The sequence below is a fragment of the Centroberyx affinis genome, unplaced genomic scaffold (assembly GCF_046629955.1).
Source record: "Centroberyx affinis isolate AG114_WGS23_722 - 3 ecotype Tasmania unplaced genomic scaffold, CSIRO-AGI_Caff_v1 ptg001976l_1, whole genome shotgun sequence".
Taxonomy (NCBI): domain Eukaryota; kingdom Metazoa; phylum Chordata; class Actinopteri; order Beryciformes; family Berycidae; genus Centroberyx; species Centroberyx affinis.
Genome location: NW_027280323.1, coordinates 67,001 through 88,078, shown reverse-complemented (window position 1 = coordinate 88,078; position 21,078 = coordinate 67,001). Strand labels below are relative to the sequence as shown.

The following is a 21,078-nucleotide window of genomic DNA, read 5'->3' as shown; positions in this document are numbered from 1 at the left end:
GTTTGTTTGGAATAAACAGAAGAAGAACTGGGTAGTAGTTAGCATGAGCAGCAATAGCCACCAAGGCTGAACAGACAAAGAAAAGAGCGCCACCTACAGAAACTCAAACTTCATCAACAAAAAATCCCCCAAAAAAACATCACAGTACTGAACACACTGTTTGATTGACAGGTGATCACAGCAATGAGCGCTTATCAGCAAAGATGTAGCCAAAATAAAGCAAACAAACAAACAAACAAACAAACAAAAACCTGAAGCATACCACTGAAGCATAACACAACAGCCACCAAAAAAAGCAACCTTGACGTTTTTACAACTTTGGAACTCTGAAGTTTTGCGTTTTCGAGGAGAACCTGAAGGCATCATAAGTCCAGGAGGAGGAGCAGCTGAGCCAGGAGTTGACATGTGGGAATGACTCAAGTTTTTTACACATTCCAGGCATTGTTTCCTCCTCCCTGCCCCAGTCCTGGGCACCGGGGCCAAGGATTTTCCAGAGCTGGGGGAGATGGAGCGGATGATGGATCAAGGAGGAGCAGCAGAATGACTCGCATTCTCCTCTTTCGCCTTTTAAGACTAATTCTCTCCTTCTGCAGCTGAATAAATAAGATTGGGAGAGGGGGGTATTACTGTAAAGTTTCTGAAGTGGTTTCTTTATAATTCGCCTGCATCCCTCATCTGTAAGCAGAGAGGGACAAAGGAAATTTCTGGAAGCCATACTTGTATTTACAGATTATCACATTGCCACAGGAGGAATGATAGGACATGGAGGGAGCGAGAGATGAAGATAAAAGAGACAAGGAGGCTAAGCCCATTTGGAAATACATAGTTCAGGTATTAAGAAGTCTATCTGGTGCATCGTGTACTGGGGGGTCCAATCCAAAAAGCTCTTCCCTCAGTGTTTAGGTTGTTGAGATAGAGGAGATTAAAGTTGTTAGTTGGCAAACCCATTGCAGGTCAAAAGAAATTGGAAAAAAAAAATCCCTGAAAATATTCGGGCAGCATCTTTCAAATAGTGTCTTGATTGTTTTGTTAATCATAAGGAGAGGCCCTGATTTTTCAAGGAAATTGTTTTCAGCTCTGCATTTGTTTGCAAAAGCATTGCTATCATGCTAAAATGTTTTCTAGTTTGTGATTAATTGTCTACAGGTTTCCAAAAGACCTGAAATATCCCTTGACAGTAACTTGACAGTTTTCAGTGCCTTTTTAGTTTCTTTCTTTCTTTTTGAAATAAACAAATGGAAAGTAAATGAAAGAAAAGTAAATACACATCAAGTAATATTTTAATTTCTTTGATTCCCGAGCACCACTTTTCACACAAAGAGTAGGAGAGTATGCAATATGGCACTATTGTTCTCAGTTACCACAATGGGGAAATGCTATGACCAAATGTGCCACAGCTTCTCCAAAATGAACACTGACATAAACCTAAACTCAAACTCAAACCTAAAGTCAAACTGACTGGAGGTTTGTAGTGAAAAGGTATATGGCTGCTAAATTAAAACAACTTAGCGGTTATCATTGCTGATTATTATGAACATGTTCATCTTATAAAGAAAACAGCTGAAATACTGGCAGCAGTAAATACTTTGATATTTGCTGAAGTTGTAGCTCTGTGTGAAATCTGTGGCTGAAATCTGCTGCTGGAAAGCTCATCATCAAAAAACGTTCAGCAGTTTAATTGATGTTACAAATGGATGCTAATGCAAGCGAGCCACATACAGCGATGGGAAACCAAGAGGCATCAGCACATAAAAATTTCATCACATTTTTGGGTTATTATCAGAAACGTGCAGATCATCATAAACACTAATGTGCATAAGGGCTCATTCCCAAAGATCAGAGAGAGAGAGAGAGAGAGAGAGAGAGAAGGAAATAGAGGGGAAGGCGTGAGTCAGGCTGGGCTGGAACAGAGATGCAATGGCGTTTGAACTGACTCATGTCAGCAGCACAGTTGAAAATAAGGACATTCTGCCTGACCGTGGAAAAGAATGAAAGAATTATTCATGAATAATGAAATACGACTCTGCTGCGTTCAGGAAGTAAGGGAAGCTGACAGGAAAACACCAGACTTCACAGGAGAGTCTCGTACTGAGAAGTACTCTGAAAAACAACACATGACTCTCTATATCTCACACTATTTCCCTCAAAGGATCTTTTGTTAAAGCATCTTTTGTGCTGAGCAGTACCAAGACGGTTTGCTCTGATTGTGTTTGAAAGAATCTCACAATCATTGCTTTTAGAATTGGAGAAGATATCTGTCTGTCCTGGACATCCCAGTAGAATCCCTTTGCTTTAATCAGAGCTAAAAAGGCATTTCCTCTAGATATGTTGTGCAGTTGCCATTGGAGCAGCAGAGTTGTGTAGAGAGACAATCTTTTAACTGTAACTGTAATACATTACAGTTGATTACAATTTTCTGGAATACAGAGTATCCTTAATGGTGACCTCATGCTGCACCAGCAGGCTTAAATATAAACTCCAACCAATAAAACTGTCACAGATTTTTTTTGAACAATCACGCCCCTCCCATCCAATAAAACTGCCTTTCTCTCCCTGACTCATATTCCATTGGTTTAGACTTTTGAATGATCCCTCACTGTGTTGTGTCCTGTCCAAACATCCTGTTTCAACAGGAAATACATCAAATCAAGGACGTAAAGATGCCATTTCAGAAAGTTCACATCATCATAATCTGTCACAGTAATCTGTTACACATTTTGGAAGTAACCTTTCCAATCCGGAGGTCCTGATTCTAGTCTAGTCTAGTCACACAAGCATGTCTCAAAGGGCTTTACATAGCATCATATACAGTACATGTCATATACTGTACATACTACATCATATATACATACTACATTTACACATTAATGTCATACATACTTCTACATCCTATACTGTGTCATATAGGCTACATACTTCATATACATCATTAACTACATCATCCACATACTATACATCATATACATCATTTTACTAGATTACACACATCATGTACCATACTACACAAACACACTCATACCTATGGGCAATTTAGAGTCTTCAATCCATCTGACCTGTTTTTGGACTGTGGGAGGAAACCGGGGCACCCGGAGGAAACCCACGCAAACAAGGGGAGAACACGGGGAGAACATGCAAACTCCACACAGAACTGATTCAGCGTTAGTTTAATTGCATTGAATACTTTAGTGATTACACATCACACATACAGATTTTTTTTGCCATCAGAAAACATCCAAAAATCAGTTGTTGCAGTATCTAACTGCAGATGGGAAAAGGGATTTTCTAAGGCGTGCAGCGGCACATCTAGGCTGGACGAAGCCATCACTTCACTTGTTTTGACCATTGCTGAATCCACTTAACAGAGGGTGGCTCATATTAACCATAATAGCGTGTGTTATTAAGCTAACAGAGGCCATTCAGGATGTAAGCCTGTCGAGAGCCCATTCAGCACATGACGCCTGACTCATCCTCTCTGAGTCACTCCCTCCCTCCTCCGGTCCAGGATCTGCGGCTCTCTGCTGGAGCTGGCTCTCCTCTCCTAATGTCAACCCTCCGCTCCACCGGCAGGAAGCCGGCCAAGGCTGCAGAAATGGCCTTATTAGGGCCAAGACTGTTTGTATATGAGTGGGTGTTTCTTTGCGAGGACAATGACAGGGTGTGTGGGTGTGATGATGAAGGTGTAGCCTGATGAGGGCAGGAGGGGGAAAATCACAAGGGACTGGCACACAGCCACACCGCTCCTCCGTTTCATCCATTTTGCCCTTTCTTTAAAATCATTTCATGGCGTTTCTGCCTTAGCACAGTAGGAAGAAGAGGGGTAGGAGTTGGGTGACACGGGTCAACAGCTAGACTTGAACTCAAGATGACACATCATAACAAGGTATGCAACCATACTTCATGCCCTGCTGCACCATTCGTCCTTTTTTCCCCCTCTCCTTGTTCATTTTCACAGCTGTGGGCCCACATCAAAGCAAAAAGGCTGCAGCTAAGCTCATTATACAAATGAGCTCCGGTGCCTCCTCCATGCACTGAGCATGGATAGAGGGCTCCACATGTGAGAGATGATCCCCAACTCCAACTCCAAACAACTCCAACGAGGTAGTGACTCACTGGTCATTGATTTCCATAAGATGGTGTGAATGTCCTATAGGCATGTCTACCACGACTGCTAGGAAAGGGTTTTGGTTTTAGGTTTTACACTTTGGTTTTTAAAAGTCATTACTGTCCCAGACCTCAATTTTTAGAGACTGCAAATTTATTACTCATCGTTTTTCACCTTTGAGAATAAACTGACATAATACAAAATGACATACCAGGTCTTCTGGTCACATCTTCCAGGTTGTGAATTTCCAATTTCTTTTGTGACTATTGCATGATGCATTCAAGGCCTGTCAAAATGATTTTTCATACTTTCCAGACTTGTGTGGGAACTCTTCTAGTTAATGTCACCCAAGTGTACAAACATGGCACAGGGTCGGTGCTAGTTTGACAGTCTTTCTGCAGTGTACTGAAACAGATATAACTACCACCAACTTCTGAGCACAGCAAAGGTTTTGTGCAAATCACATGACAATAGATCAATATCATAGCAGACGATGATTATCTAGTATTAGTTCACTGTACACCAACATGCAGAGCAAACTCTTGGGAGTGTTCCTATGGAAACGGGGACATCTGCTAAGGAAATTGTCGGATATAATACAGTGATGCACGTGGCCATTGTGGACGGGAAGTCTCAGCTGGCAGAGAGGAAATGGGCATCAGTGAATGGAAACAGGAAGGGGTCATAATATCGTTAAGTAAAAGTCCAAAACAAATATGGTGCTGTGGTAGCAACTAACTGTTTGTAGCCAGTGTAAATGAACAGGTTCTGATTGAATAATGGGAGCAGTCACTTTTCCATTTGAAGCAATGCATAATATAAATATGATTTGCTCGACTGGATTACGGCAGTGTCTTCCACAGCCATGCTGTTCCTCCATCAGCTGTTTTCCTGTGAACTCACTGAACTGGAAGAATGACGAGTGGGAAAATCCTCAAACACGATACAGTGGACTATTGTTCCCCAAAGCCATGCGGCCTGTCAGCCACTGAGCGTAAAGCAGCTCATACGTCCTTTTCTCCACAGTCCAACAAATTACAGCGAGCTGCTCAATCAACTTAACCGATCCAAATCTTTTAGACTCAAAGTCACTGCTGTAAGTCAATGGTTGGAGCTTAGACGCTGACCTAGCACAATTCCAAACAGTGATGGTATTATAGCAGATTAGCAACGTAGCTCTGCTTGATTTAGCAAACTGACTTCAAAATGAGGCTGTTTGAAGTGAACGGCTCTTCCCGCTGTGAAACATCACAAGCTGAAAACGCTGCCTTTTGCTGGCGATTAAGAAAACTGGCTGCTCTATTATTAACTTTGCATTATATTTTTTGACACACCACAATAGAGATTTCTTTTTCACACTTGACACTGGCTGTGGCATAAACCACACTAGGGGGGCTGTTTTGAATGAGCTGGCACAGCTATAAAGAAACCTGGGGCAATGAAAGCTACTGTCTCCAACTTTGATTTGACGCAAGACTTATTTATTTATTATCTGGTGAAGAAGCAACCATTGTTGTCTTGCTACTTAAGTCTCACCTCAAAGTAGATTTATGCTGAAAGGATGAACTTCTGAACTCTTTGCTTTGGCCCATGCAACGCTTTCTCCCTCCAACAAATTCTTTTCTGATATCACACAAACGTTAGCAGGTCACATTTCCATTTCTATGCAAATGGTTTCTCAGCATTTCATGACTTTACCCCAACAAATTGAATGTGGATATGGTATCGTGTAAATATGTTTATTGAAAACACAAACACTTATTTTTTTTCACAAATAGGAAGAGAAAAGGAAATGGCACAACAGTTTTTCCTCAAGAGCATGAAAATGGCAACAAAAACAATAAAAAATGCTGAAATGCAACATTTCTTGAATATGGTGAAAAACATATCCACTGACACACTTTCTTAGATCAGACACAAAATATTTGAGAAAGGTCTACATATTGTTGTGAACGCATTTGATATAAATGAATGGTGAAGACATAACAGAAGCCATGAATGACTTCTTCAAAGTATCATGTCCTGACATCAGAGTATTTTATAAAACAAACTACAGCTATATTAACAAAGTGTTAACAGATAAAAAAAATGTAGAAAACAATAAATAAATCTGAGACGCTACATCACCTTACTAGAGTAATAACATGTTTTAAAACCAATCGTAATGAGAGATTGACCAGAAGATTCACCAAAAACGGAGAGAGGCATCAACTTGGAGACGTTTGCTGGAGATCCCTGTGAATCTCAATTCACCAAATCAGTGGGACTTGGTCCAATTATCTAGGTAAGACAGAGCAAAAGACAAAGACAAAGCTCTCAATGCACAGTAACGTCAGTCTTTCAGCTGGAAAAAAACATTAAATCATCGAATGTCGGTGGTCTGATTATCTGTCGGTCGGAAAGCTTAAACATCAATAACTACTTACCTACAAAATAGAGCTGAAAAAAAAAAAACCCCACAAAAAAAAACTAAATTGCAATATGAACTTCTGCAATTTCCAAATCACTGTGGCTGCAATTAATTGTTTAGGAGAGAGAGACATCCAAATTGGATTTCTAAACAATGTGTTTTCATGCTCCAGGTAATCTTTCAATATTGTTCATGAAACAAATACAATATTGGTGAAAACCTTTAATCATACTCAAACTCACTCTTCCTTAAACAATCTGAAAGTTCTAAAAAAATATGTATGACAAGAAAATGTTCATATGAATCGCAGTTTAAATTACAACTGCAATATTCTGTCAAATAATCGCAATTAGATTTTTCGTCAATATCGTTCACCCCTACTAGAAAATATATTACCAAAGCTAGCTGCAACATGCCAAAACTCCTTTCTAAACAGCTGTTACCTGTCCAAACGGTTGACCACGTCTCTCACGGTGTTGATGAGGTTCTCGTGTTCTTGGGGGCTACTGACGATGATGCTGTGGAGCTTCTTCATGTAGGAGTCAATGGATTCCAGACTGGGCGTCTCTCCGCTGCCTGCAGGACAGCAAGTGGGATGTGAGCACTTGACAATTCCCTCAGCTACTGGTGTCTGTTGTGTTTGAAAATATAGTCTGATATTCCTTGACTTAATCAGGATATGTAATCACAAATCCCATGTTGTTGACTGCAGTCATTGCATTATGGAGGTTAATTATTCACAATCACAGATAAGACACTTTTGTTTTTTTTTCCTTTCTGAGAGTTGACAATGTTATTCAAAATGAGTGTGAAAAGGATGTGGTTTTCATCACCATCATGACTATAAGAGATGCAGAAAAGAAAAGTAAAACCTAGGGAAAAAAATAAATAACATTGAGCAGGTGCAGTGCCTGGCATATCAAGCCCTTCATTTCCCTCCCAAATTACTTTGAAGTAGGATAATTAATTGATAGAGATGACACAATTACGGCAAGAGCCAGAGATTATAAACTCTGTGAACTCACAGAGGTGTTCCTGTTTACAAATGGAAGAAGCTGTGAAGTTAGCAGTTATTAATTTATTGACACTATATGCCTGACAGAAACCGCCCGATGGTTTCCCTGAGGCAAGGTCTCAATGGTTTCTGCTTTCATCGTCACGCTCATATGAAGCAGCTTTGTATAGTGTCTGTGTGTTCTGTTTGTAGAGTGTTTCTCTGTTGAGTGGGCAAGACATTCAAATAGGTGTGGAAGAAAAGGGCACAGAGTGCTGTCTGTGTGTGGCTGAAATGAGTGTACAGAGTATTAGAATTACATTCCTAATGTTGGATTAATGAAAAGGCAAAATCAATAAGGGTTCACAGCTTGATTCATCAGGTCAGTCTCTTTCATGGACAGAGCAGGTGGTCTTTCTATTTTGTGCAGTCAGTGTATATTTATGAATATGTGGATCAGATGCTGGAGTTCAAAGCACAGTACAGGCGCTGCGTGTGTGTGTTTGTGTATGAACACACCTGCTGCTTGTGTTTCACCAGGTAAGTAAAAGTGTGATCCTACTACAAAGAGCTTGGCACAGTGTTTGTGTGTGTATCAGGATGGAATCAACAGATAACTAGTCTGGTATCAGATCAATATCAGGCTAAAATATGTATGAATCAGTATCAGCAGGTTTCACCAATTTTAAAGCCTGATACCCTGAGCCACGTACAACCTGTCAGAAACCAAAGCTAAGCAATTTGATTTTCTTTTTCCATACACAGCAGGATGCTGAATCTCTTAAAATTTGAATAAAAAATGATCATATTTCATTTTTGTCCACAGACCCCCAGAACTAATGGTCCTAGTCTACATTGCTGCATTGCTGTATTTACTCTGCATCAGCCAATACTTGAAGTTCAGTAGACTGCAAAAATAGCCATCTTAATAACTCACTTAGGCTTCAGTCATCTTAATTTTCTTAAAACAAGTGAAAAAAATCCAACAGTGTCAGATATTTTCACTTGTTTCCAATGAAAATCAACTAATTTCAAGAATTTTCTTGAGATTAACTGGACAATAGCGGAATAATCCACTTTATTTCTAGATACAAAAGAAGGTTTTCTTAACAGGTGAAACTGCATTGGAAACAAGTGAAATTATCTCACCCAATTGGGAGTTTTTTCCCCCACTGATTTTAAGAAAAACAAGGTTTTAAGACTAAATTACCTATTACGATGGACATTTTTTATTATTTGGAACTGGGATCGGCAGTGAAGGAAGTGATATCGGTGCATTATTCCTATCTGGGCCGGCCTGCCTGCCTGCTCCATGCTGGTCTTACCAGGCAAGGGTACGGAGGAGAAGCTGGAGGTGAGGGCCTGGCGCAGGGTCTCCAGGTGCTGGTGGAGGAGCCCGTTGCGTCCCCTCTCCTGCATCACGTCGCCTTCCAGCCGCTCGACCGCCCCTCGCATGCTCTCCACGTGCTTCTGCAGCGCCGCATTGCGTTCCTCGTACTCCATGTTGGTCTTGCGCAGCTGCCGCATCTCTGCCTCACGCGCTATTGGGGAGTAAACACACAGAAACACACACACACACACACAAACACACACACACACACACACACACACACACACACACACACACACACACACACACAAACAATGGCTGATCAGAGAGGTCTAGAGAGATGATGCAACAAGAGATAGTGGTTGGTGCTATCATACATTTTTTATTTGCTCAGAGAGGTGCGGTCTTCCTAAGTTTGAGGCATCACAAAGTTTGGTGGATGGGGGAACTATTTTGGGAGGACGGAGCACTATAAAACAAAGTTCTCTCAAGGTGGCTGAAGAATATGTTTAGAAACACTTAAACAAATGGAGGTTAAAAAACAGTCACTGCAGACCAAGGTACGAGGCAGGAGTACTTCTTAAGAAAATAGTTGGCCTTGTTCAAACTCTTTACCTTTGCTGTGGTTGAGAAACTCCTCGGTGAAGATAGGGATGTCAAACACAGATCTGTCCTTCCCCTCTGCGTCCTTCTGATGATGGTCAGAGACATAGACAGAGAGAGAGGGAGGGAGATAAGGGGAACTGTGAAAACTGTGAACACTGAAACATTCCCTGCTATGCAAAACTGCACCATCCTTCAAACATAATGCAACTTGTGCTAAGTCCTGCATCCTGTGGAATCTAAACAGGAAACACTGCTGTTCCTACAGGAATGTTAATTCCAATAAAGTCACCTTGGCTGTCAACCTCTTCTGTTAAGAGTATGCTGAAAGATTTACACCAGAAACCCCCTAATTACAGTGCTCAACTTAATAAAAATGAATTACACACTTAGCAGAAGCCAAGGGCTTGGATCACTAACACAAACACAGCACCAAAGAGGATTAGTCCAGCTTTAGTGCTGCAACAATGAGCGCTTAATTGTACAGCGACAGGAGGGCAAAAACAACAGATTTGAGTTCATGGGTGAGAAAAGCGCAAAAACAAACTCTTACCAAGGTTACACAAACTCACATTTTTGCAAAATGGCGACATTTTGCTATTTTTTGCACTGGTTCAACAGCAAGGTTTTTGATATGAAAGGCGAATTCAACACCAACCCTTATATCTTTTGTTGATTTAACATTTTCACAAATATTTTGAGGACAGCTTCATTCACTTCAATAATGCAACTATAATTACGTCTACAGTATCTGTTGTGAAAACACAAAATATATATCTATTAATGCTACAGAATATGATCCACTTATGTAGCAACAACACTTTTGGCAAGACAGGAGACATTTTAAGTCATTTTTCTCAGTTTCCCTGCTCACACATATGATGCAACTGCTTTTTAACTGTGTAAGACAGTAATGCTCATAAATTACTACATGCAACAATACTGTATACCATGCTGCCTAAGACAAAACCTACGGGTAAAAAACACCTCTGAATTGATCTGTTCATCTCTAAATGAAGTTATTCATGATGTAAGTAAAGTAACTGAATCTGATAGGGGAGGGTAGAGTAAACTCACCTCCAGAAGAGCCTCGCTGGCTACCTGGTGCCCACCATCTGGAGAGGAAGGAAAGAATAAAGACAGAGGAGAGGACATGATTCACATTTCCTCCTGCACAGCATGCCTTCACTACATCTTGATCTGATAGAGCAGTACAGGAATCCAAAAAATGCCATCTCTAAAGGTTTAAAGGAGATATTGTGGCAAAGTATCTCATTCAGCGGAGCTGTTCGATAAATCTTATTGACAGCCAGTTTACTGAGCAGCGCAGCTCATCAAACTTTCAGGTTTTAGCCAAGGCAAGGCTGTTGATCTCATCAATGTTTCTGAACTGAGATTTGTCCACAGGAACAAAATATGAACAGTAATCTCAGACCATGTATGATGTGTGATCTTAGTGATGGGTCCTTGACCTTGAACTCAAACTGTAGTATAACATAAACCTACCTATTACAAACTGTAATAACCATCTTTCCATTGACTGAAGAGAGCTAATCCGGAGTCAACTGGGTTTCAAGCTTTCACATACCAAATGATAAAATAGTAACTTAAAAGTGGTGGATGCTTTTATTCAAAGCCTGTCACAGTACCATGAGTGTAAACATTTATAGGATGAGTGGCCCAAGTGTGAAATTAATTCCTAAATAAATGTTAGTGCCACGCTGTACCCATTGACCTTACTTTATACAAAATGGGTTTACTTTGCACACTCAACACTTTTTCATCAACATCCTGTTACACACTCACGCAGCAACACAAATTGACATCTAAGAGCTTTCCAGTACAGCCACAGTCTTCTACTTTTAGCCACTGATCAGCTCCACTGGATCATTTGGGTATTTAATGCCTTGCTCATAGGCACCTTGAAGGCAGTGGCTGAAGGACAGGAGAGCTCATTCATTTGCCCAAACCACATTTTCCCAGCCAGTCCAAGGATTTGAACCAGTGAGTGACCTTCCAATCGTAAGTCCACTTAGGTATGATTTATTTTTACAAGGACAATACAGTCACAATGACATAATGCAATTGACTGCCTGTTGCGTTGTATGACATAATTTAGTTTAAGTTACTACCTGTTCTTGGAAGAGGTTGGCTCACATACAGTACAAATTCAAACCCCATCAATACCAGGAAGCGTTCAACAAGGCATCCTCACTAACCAGTCAGCCATCCTGCCAAAACAGGTTTTTGTCCTCCGAACACATTTGCTGGTTCATCCCAAATTCGGCAGACACTTTCACTGCTTTACCTGCCAGCTACATTTTCACAATAGGACCTCAAAATAATGGTTGGCTGCCTGCCAAAGTGGCTGGTGGAGCAGAAAAACAGCTATAGCCAAATTTATCAGCATGTCGCTGGTGTTTGGTGCTACTCCCCATCCTATCTGCCACTCTGTTGCTTCTCTAACCAGATCTCACCTCCCCGGTGCCTCTTGCCCTTCTGCTTCTCCTGGACCTTCCTGGTGAAATGTTTGTAGGCCTCTGTCTTCTGGTACTTCTCCAGCTCCCGCATGTAGCGCTCCTTATCTCGCTCTGCCTCATCCAAGTAGCGCTGCAGAGAGAAGACACAAAGGTGAGGCGAGCTGGGAAGCGAAAGGAGGAAAATTAGATTTGGTGAAAGGGGATGAGGGGTTGGGACGGCATGGGGAGTGGGAGTGATTATTCCTAATCAGGATTAGTTTAGAACCTTGTCTTTTCAGTAGACAAAAATCGGTAATTTACTAAACTAATAACCTACATTCACTCAAGGCTTGTAAGTGAAAAAGCATCTTGTAATGTAATTAGTTTAGGAATTAGAAGAAAAGCTACTAAATCCGTCTTTACGCAAAGCACTTGTCCCAGGATATTGGCGGTTCTGATCCGGCTTCAAACTCTGTAAGATGACAACCCCGTAAAAATGAGGACAAAGTTATCCTCACTTTAACCCACCTTTCAGTAAAAGAAGCCTGTCCAGACTCATCAAATCTTCTCGGCAAAAAAGCCGGAAAATTGCCAGTGCAAATTTGTATGATAGAAATATTCCATCAGCTATGCATGAGGTATTTTGTTAACTGACAGTGTGAAATATTGAGGCTGGCATTATGTTAAATTCATTTATGAAAGAAAATCCAAGGTATTTGGACTATAACTTAACTGCTGCTTGTCAAAAAAGTAAGTTTAAATGAAAAAATACAGCAGCCAGCATTGTCAGAGACCAACAGCATACAAAATAAGTGAAACTCAATCTGAACAAATATTTGCTACCGGTATCCACAAGACAGAACTTAATGTCATAAGATATGCAATGTTTCTCGTGGATTCTGTTATGGACTGTAAAGATAAAATGTCATGTAAAAGTAGATAAAAGAGAGTCAGTGGAAATTGATTATAGCATCCATTTAGTCCTGCACTGGCTTACTTTGAAAAGGGCATCCCTCCAGGTGTTCCCTGGTTAAAGCAATGAAAGTGGGATCAATCAACTCTCTCTGCAGGAGACTCCAATTTTTGCAGCAAGTCTCTGCCTGAACATGATCTCCTGACTCTGTATCATTATTTGTTTTCATTGTGAAAAAGCAATGTCATCCTGGAAGAGTAGCGTTTTACTTTTTCTGCCATCCTTGTGTCACAGCTGTGGGAAAATCCTTACTTAATGACATGATACAGGAGGCTATCAGATTGGGTTACATTAAGAGGAATGGAAGACAAACACAGTGGCATGGAAATCTGTGTTTTGTTTTTGCCAAGTTCCTATTGACTCTCCAGGCCTTTTTTCGGCATATGCCCATTAAAAAAAAAAGCTTAATGTCTCTGTTGGTTTTTGAGAGTGTTTAATTTGTTTGGGGATAGCCTGGGTCTAACTGTTGCCATATTGCAGATGAATATTTCAGTCCACTCCCTAGGGGCAGGGGAGGCAATTACTGATAGCCAAAATTACTGAAAATTAAAAGTCTGCCATCTTGTTAATTGAAAACCATTACAGGTTTTGGCGCTAGCCAATCATGACTCTGTTCCATTTAGTTTCTCCCACTGCTTTTCCAGCAACACTGTTCTGCAGAGGTTGAACTGCCATTTTTGGAAAACTGATTGACATTTCTGTACAAATCTGTATATCTGTAAATGAATATTTACATTACAATTTAGGCATTTTGCAAGGGAACAAATCTGTAGTAGAAAGATTATGTTAGTTAGAATATAGCTGGACAAAAATAAGAGATATGTTCCCTAGATTTAGAAACTGAAATGTTCATGTAACCAGTATAGAAGTTTATTGATTACTAATTACTAAAGGTTAATGGTTAGGCTAAGTCTATTTTGTCTGTTTTCGAGGCCTGGAGAAGGTAAAGGCAGAATCCAGTCAGAATGGAGCCTACACCTCTAGGGCAGTGGTTCTCAACGTGGGGTCCGGGGACCACCTGGGGTCCCTGAGGGGGTTCCAGGGGGTCCCCAGGAAATTGATGAATTGTTAAACTTCAGCATTATTTAATTTATAAGAAGTTAACCCAATTAGAGAATGTAGAAAAATGACTGTTTTGATCATAGATTCTCTGTTATCTCTCTACCTACAATACAGATAGTCATGGAATTCTGGACAAAATCATATCCAGCAATAAATATATTCTCAGATTTGGGTCAGAGAGACAAAATCTCATTAAATGGGGGTCCATGGCTCTAATGTGGACTAAATTAAGGGTCCTTTATATGAAAAAGATGGAGAATCACTGCTCTAGGGTTGCAAAAAGAAAGTGTAATGTTTTGAAACATTTGCAAATGCACTAGGAAGTGAAGCCAGGTACCTAAATTACAGTTGGCCAAATAACTTGTTCATGAGTCACCTTCTGAACTTCCTGAAAATGACCAATCATCAGTATGTATGACTGACATTCCTCAACCCTAATAATCAACTTTTACAGATTCAAATTGAAAACCTTGAGACAAAGCCACATCTTTTTCACAGTTATCTGGCTCACTGTGTAATCCTTCCTTCTTCCCCTCTGACCTGCTTCTCCTCGGCGGGCAGCTTGCTCCACTCGTTGCCCAGCATCCTGGTGATCTCTGGGAAGGGGACGTCTGGACGCTCGGCCCGTAGCTGCTCCCGCCGGTCGTTCATGAAGCGAACGTAGCCCGTCAGCGGGGCCTTGGGCGCATTGCTGTCCTTCACCGGCTTCTTCCTCTTCCTCCCCTTGGTCCAGCTGCCACGCCGGGGCTTCTGAGGAGAGCAAGAAACAGTAGAGTTTAGAGGATACAAGACGCAACTGGCAGGTTCTAGACAGAAATCAATTTGTGGCTGAAAATGACTCCTAGACACAACTTAATCTTAGCTAGTCTGTTGTTTTTCTTTGTCAGTCAAGTGCCACTTTAGAAGAATAAGAAAGTCTACCCTAAATATAGATTGTACCATTATTGGCTTGTGGATAGCTGTACCCATTACTTTCTATGAGGAATATTAACCAACATTCAAGCATTCTTTAATGAGAGCAGCTGGTGACTGGCAGAAACTTTTTCATCACAATGTGAAAAGTGTCTTAGCGAAGAAAAACAGACTAAAATTCAATGTGAAAGTATTCCTCTGATGTCGATCACAGCCCCCATGATACATTGACGTCACATTCTGAAGAGTCTGAACTGGAAAAAGTGAAAAATATGTAGTTTGGCGTCTGTATTTTTATTAAGTTCACCTCTCACCTCATCTCCATTTCTCTGGCTGCTGTTGTCGGTGTTGGCTCCAGGAGAGCCTGTCTGCTCATCCATGACTGCTAAGCCTACAGGAGAGGGCTGAAGGAAAACAAAAGGAGCAGTTAGAATAGGAAAGATTTCAGCCAGTACAGCAAGGGCTACAGTCCCACACTGGGCATGAAGAGTTTAGTTAAGGACCTAGCTGGTTTTCCATGATTCAAAAAGGCCATTGATTAGGTTAGAGGCCTGTGCTATCTGGGACAGCATTATGCACAAAACGGGGACACACACTGCTCCCCGATGAAGGTGGGTTGAGCATTTGGAGTCAAGAGTTGGACTGAGGAATGGCAGTATTGTCATTAGGGATGCTGCTCAGCCAGGAAATACAGAGCAGACTGCTCCTTTCCAGTTCTCACACAGCAGCATCGCCTTTTCTGCCTTTCCTTCAAATTCCCCAGCCTTGGCTCAAAACCTCTTCTTGGGCAAGTCACCATTTCCTCTAATAGAAAATGTCTCTTGCTGCAATCAAAACTTCTTGAGCTGGTGGACAAAAAATAAATACCCAACAAAAAACAGCGCTCCCGCTCCTCAGAACCTAATCTCAAGGGTGTACCTAACCTGATTTCAACAGGAGGAACTGTTGCTGTGGCATTGTGTGGAATTGCCTCGTAATTACAGATAAGAGGCGGCCTACATGCAAAAAGCTTAGTGGAAACAGCTGAATTTCAGGTTTCACTGACCTTCATTGAACAAGTCAGAGTCTGAGCACTGGAATAATTTTTACTGTTCAGGTCAGTCTTAGTGAGACTGTCCGGTCCAAACCTCGATGCTAAGAAATAGTTTACTGGTGGGAAATCCTTGCTTGTCCATGTCATGACATTAATATGTGGCTGACTCTTGACACGAGCCTAATGGAATGTAAGGCCTGTTTTGTTTTGTAAGAAAAAAAAAAAGATTAAATTTGACAGGACATTTGATTAAACATCCAACAAGGTGGACATGACAAAGTTGCAGTATAAACTGTATACTGCCTCAGAGGGCTCATGGGTAAACAGCCTGGGGGTGAGCTCTGAAAATAGGAACAATATCATTGTGTTTTAACCTCTGACCTCTTCCAAATGACTACATGGGAAGTGAGCCTCCTCCGTATCCTGGATGTGGTTTCCCCCTCCCCACCACTAAATACTGTGGGAAATGTCAGAGAGGAATCACCCAATCCACCACAAATAGCTATTTCTGAAAGAAAATCTGAAGGAAAAATTCCCTCCATAATAGACTGTTGGGAGTAAGCAGGGGTTTCCTTTCAAATATTGTGATATATTTATCACAGATAAATATCTGTGATGCCTAAGATCAGCTTCTCACAAATGAAACAGCTGATGACGATGCCTGTGAATGTCTTCAATGCTAATCATGCCAGTTGTGGGAGGAGACCCACTTGTTAGCTATTCAGCAAAGTGCAAGATACCATGGTTTGAATACTAGCAGAATACTCAGGTGGTAAAAACAGCGCAAAATTGATCAAGAAAAAACACGAGGAATCACTTGATTACAGGAGTTTTAATTGCTCTGCTTTTCAAAGCAATTTCAGACCGTAATGAATAAAGACTGTGCTGCAGTGCCCTCTGCTGGATGAGGGCTCATAATACACATTTCATCTTCATACATTACATCAGCTGCACAGCACCTTGGCATAAAGTAATAGCCTAAACAAGAATGGGATGTTTATTAGCGTCTGTTCCACTTTACACCGTGCACTCATCCCTTGAAACTCGTAAAACAGCTAACAACAGAGCTCTGTATCATTAAATGGAAGGCAGTAACTGTTAGCTATACATTACAAAGAGCTACTATGGCTCCCGACGTAAATGTTCTGGATTGGGATTGGGAGCCCAAGGCCAAAATAGTCGTAAACGTATTCCCAAAGTATACAGCACCAAAGGGGTGAATACACACAAAGCTCACAGTAGATAGCATCCGACTTGTGGTTTTAAATATTTTAACGTTCAGCCACGTACGGACACAGCACAGTGTTTGCCAACGGTAGAGTATGTTGAGTCAGTGCTGGGGTCCTTCCAATTAAAACAATAGTGGCAATGGTCAGTGTGTGGTTAGTTACTGATGTGACTAATCCGACTGTTACTACGTTAGTTAACGTTACTGGTGTGAAATTAATCTAAGCAGATGTCCACCTATTAGCTGCTCAGCTGACTATCTTAACCAAGTTAGCTAACGGTAGTGTTAGTGGTTAGGTTAGCAAGTTTAGCTAACATTAAGAGCGAAATGCGGTCGTTAACGTAACTAAGTGTAGCTATACATGGCCATGGGTGTCAGATAATGATAACAGTTAAACCTGCAGAATCAAATGCATATTGAAATTGACAATACCAGAGATAACGAACAAGCGTTAGTGTATTTGCTAAACCATGGCTGGTCGGCTAATAGCTAGCTGCTGCTAGCTAACGTTAGCATTCGGTCAGCGAGCTGTTAGCTGCGTTGGGCTGCTAACAAGCCATTTGATGTTATGCTTTGAGTAATTTGGATAGGGCATGATAGGGTCTGCATAAACGTCGTTACCTGATATGTCTATTATATACCAATACCCGTTGATGGATGCCAACCTTAGAAAAAATAGGTAATGTAAACCATAGCTGTACCTGTCCAAATGATCTTCCTAATCAAAACAATACAGCTGCCACTCCATAGAAGCACGGTGCATAGAAAGACAAATCATATCGCCCATGGCCCTATAGTATTGTTTCATGTCAAAGTATGTATTAAAATGTTGTTGCATTTTATTAGATAGAGTGGTGAGTGAGAGGAAATATATAGGAGAGAGACAGAAACTATGGCAGACGACATACACACAAGATTGTTAAATGGAGTTGAGACAAACCGTTCTATCCATTCTACTTCTGTGGTCCACTAAAAAAAAAAAAAGCAGTCTTCTTCGTGTAAGTATTAGATAGCAACAACACCTTCTGGGATGTTGCTGCCTCCTGCCGTTTATTTTATGTATTACACATTGCTCCTATAGTGTGGGATCTGTCCTACATTTTTAGAGCCCGTTCCCTTGTGTAATTACCAAGGTTAATCTAGAAGTAGGCTGCACGTCGCGGGTTTTTAAAATGTATTAAATGGATGAGTTCAGAAGGTACATAGGACTTTTCAAATGTCATTTTCACCCTATGGCAAGGTGGGCAGATGTAACTGTAAACTTTGAGTGTTTTGAACTTTCCAAAGAGCAGGTAGGCTATTACAGTGTTGATTTAGAATTTAGGCTATAATTTTACAACTAAATCAGAAAATCATCTTTACTGCAGAAAATGTGCGTTTTTTCCCCCAGCATATTTACCATTGTATATATTCTGGTTAATTATGAAAAGTTTCTTTAATCTGTTTATCTGCATGATTAGTGTTCCTGGTAAGCATTTTGTAGCTTTGTTGAGGCAACATTGTGCTATGAACTGGGCCGGCAAGCTTTGAAATAATACTTATTATCTGCATAGCCTAGCTTTGTAACTTGTAACAGTCACCCATTATTTCAAGAGGTATAGTATGTTTTTGTCCATAATGTCACTATTATTACTCTCTTGGCTCGAACATGCTTTGAAGTAATCCAGCATTCAACAACCCAATGTACACATACATTCTGTGTCACTAAGACTCACCCTGCTATATAGCATATGTCCTCTGTGTGGGTGGGTGTGTGATTGAATGAGCGAGTGTTAGGGAGGGAGGAAGAGAGAGAGAGAGAGATAGAGAGAGAGAGAGACTAATACTCTAATTCCAAATGAACAGATCTCAAATGAACACCCAAACCATGGCAGAGTAGCCTATCTAGCTCCAGCCTGATTGAAACTTTGATTGCAATCTCATCACAATTATCCACAGTTAATCCAACCAACACTCAGCCTTGTTACAGTCAGGTTGGAAACGTTGTATCATATAGCAGCCTCAGCATGGAGCATTTCGAAAACAGGGGAAAAAATCAAGTTACAAACAAAATCGAGGCAGTTAACATTGTCTGCGTTTGGCCAGTTATATGTGGGGAAAAAATACACCACCAAACAACAAAATGGACCCAGAAATGTGAGGTACATCAGCAATAACTGTTTTATTTTAACAGTGCTTAATGTTTTAGGCTGGACTGTTCCTTTAAAGGCTTCAACAACAACACAAATAGACTACATTTCATTAATTTCTAGCATTTCAGTGAAGTGGTGAAAAAAAACAAAAAAACATCCATCCACCAATGGCATGGTAGTCTTTAACAGTAGATGTCTCATATACCGGTTCTCAAACAATCATGCATTAATTAGAGGTAACACTGGAATCATGTTCATCACTAATTGGCTAACTTGGAGCACGGAAACCATGCAGGCCAACTGTTCAGCTCCCAGCAGCAGCATTTCTGACTCAGCAGAGAGTTTTTAGTTTTTCCCATTCAGCATCACTGGACTCTGCATTGTGGGCAGCGGCATGGTAAACAGAGCTTCAGCAGGAGCGAGCCAGGTTCATTCGGCTCTGAACCGGAGACTCTCCCAATCCCAGCGGGGCCCAGGGGGGCGCGGCAGGCCAGCTGTCACCCTGCACCGTTACCCACCTGTCACGTCACGTCCGATCATCCGGGCCCGGCCTGAGCGGCTCACTGTGGAGGACGGGTTCACAGCCGCTGGCCCGCCATGTGTGTTCATAATGTGTGCTGTCCTGTTGGCCTCTGGGGCTTGGAGAGCGGCAACATTGTGACGTCCACAGTCCACGCATCAAGATTTTTCTCACGGCTCAGGATGTCTAGAGCGGTGGTTCTCAACGTAGGGGTCCGGGGACCACCAGGGGTCTTTGAGGGGGTTCCAGGGGGTCCCCAGCAAACTGATGAATTATTAAACTTCAGCGTTATTTCATTTACAAGAACTTAACACAAGAGAATTAGAGAATGTAAATCTCCTATACAGTCGATGGTATAAGAGTATAGTGCTGTGATTTTTATTTTTCTTGTTAAAGGTTTTCTGCTTAAAGCAATCTAATCAGTGATTCTGTCTATCAAAATTTTGGATATATTCATGTAGCGTTCTCAAAGACTTTGATGTAAAGATGGAAGCTTTTTTGGAACATTCTTACCCCGTCTCTTGGGTCTCTCGGGTCGAAAAACACCTTTTACAGCTATGAAATGCATTTAAAGCTTATGTTTAGCCGTGCAATTCTCTTGGTCCTTGTATCAGAAACTCAGTCTATCAGTTGGAGTGAAGTAATGAGCACGCAGTCCTATGTTTTATCTTCTGTTAGTGGGGTTACTCATTTGTTTCTCTTTGGATTATGGATTGGGCCTTAAAAGGTTAGCTGACTGCTCGATGAAAGAGCGAGGTGGAGAAAAGATTATGCTAACACCCAGAGAATCAATGCTGAATGTTTATGAATACAAAGTGAACCTTGTGAATTCCTATTCAGTCCTGACAAGAAACTCACTAAGTTGTACAGCCTGAGAGGTGAGGAGCTCAGGGCCAGAGTGGGCAGTAATGTGTTTAGTAATAATACTACTTTGTCCATGAACAAGCAGTGTAAGGCCGTGGTCAAACAGCATGTTTTCACGTCCCACCACCATGGAACATGTATGAGGGACATTATGTTGTCATGGTGACGTCTCTGTCTGTGTGTGTGTGTGTGTGTGTGTGTGTGTGTGTGTAGACACATTCTTGTGAACACAATACCCCAAGAACAATACATTATAGAAACTTCCCCCTTTTAAAGTAGATGGTGTGATTAGATTTTGGAGCACCTTGCTGCATAACTTTGCATATTAATGAGAGAAGAAAAACAGTTTCTCTTGAAACTACTATAACTTCTTTATGCTTTGAGATAGGGAATCCATATTAATATCAGCATGTGTTATTAAACAAGTATGTTAACCGAAATATTTGCTAATTAATA

General features: G+C 41.1%; 1 protein-coding gene across 4 annotated transcripts; it reads right to left on the bottom strand.

The window, feature by feature from the left end:
• Positions 1-5,880: 5,880 nt before the first annotated feature.
• hmg20a (high mobility group 20A) lies at positions 5,881-17,850 on the bottom strand. Of its 4 annotated transcripts, none has more exons than XM_071530773.1 (9): positions 17,808-17,850; positions 15,160-15,249; positions 14,474-14,683; positions 11,917-12,049; positions 10,517-10,554; positions 9,452-9,527; positions 8,832-9,047; positions 6,956-7,088; positions 5,881-6,382 (listed from the first exon to the last, which is right to left on the bottom strand). In XM_071530773.1, exons 2-9 carry the CDS (start codon positions 15,223-15,225, stop codon positions 6,379-6,381), a joined length of 876 nt encoding a protein of 291 aa, XP_071386874.1. In that variant the 5' UTR covers positions 15,226-15,249; positions 17,808-17,850; the 3' UTR covers positions 5,881-6,378. The 4 variants fall into 4 exon arrangements, with proteins under 4 accessions (XP_071386874.1, XP_071386877.1, XP_071386875.1 ...); XM_071530776.1 differs by having other exon boundaries at positions 9,452-9,524; XM_071530774.1 differs by having other exon boundaries at positions 17,728-17,827.
• Between the last annotated feature and the right edge of the window lie 3,228 nt (positions 17,851-21,078).

What these genes read in the sequence shown, in the direction of transcription:
- hmg20a (XM_071530773.1), bottom strand. Translation starts at nt 15,225, where the DNA reads ATGGATGAGCAGACAGGCTCTCCTGGAGCCAACACCGACAACAGCAGC. An exon ending in GCCAGAGAAATGGAGATGAG is followed by an intron (nt 14,684 to 15,159) that starts GTGAGAGGTGAA and finishes TGCTCTCCTCAG; the next exon opens with AAGCCCCGGCGTGGCAGCTG. An exon ending in GTTTCTCAACCACAGCAAAG is followed by an intron (nt 9,048 to 9,451) that starts GTAAAGAGTTTG and finishes ACTCCCCAATAG; the next exon opens with CGCGTGAGGCAGAGATGCGG.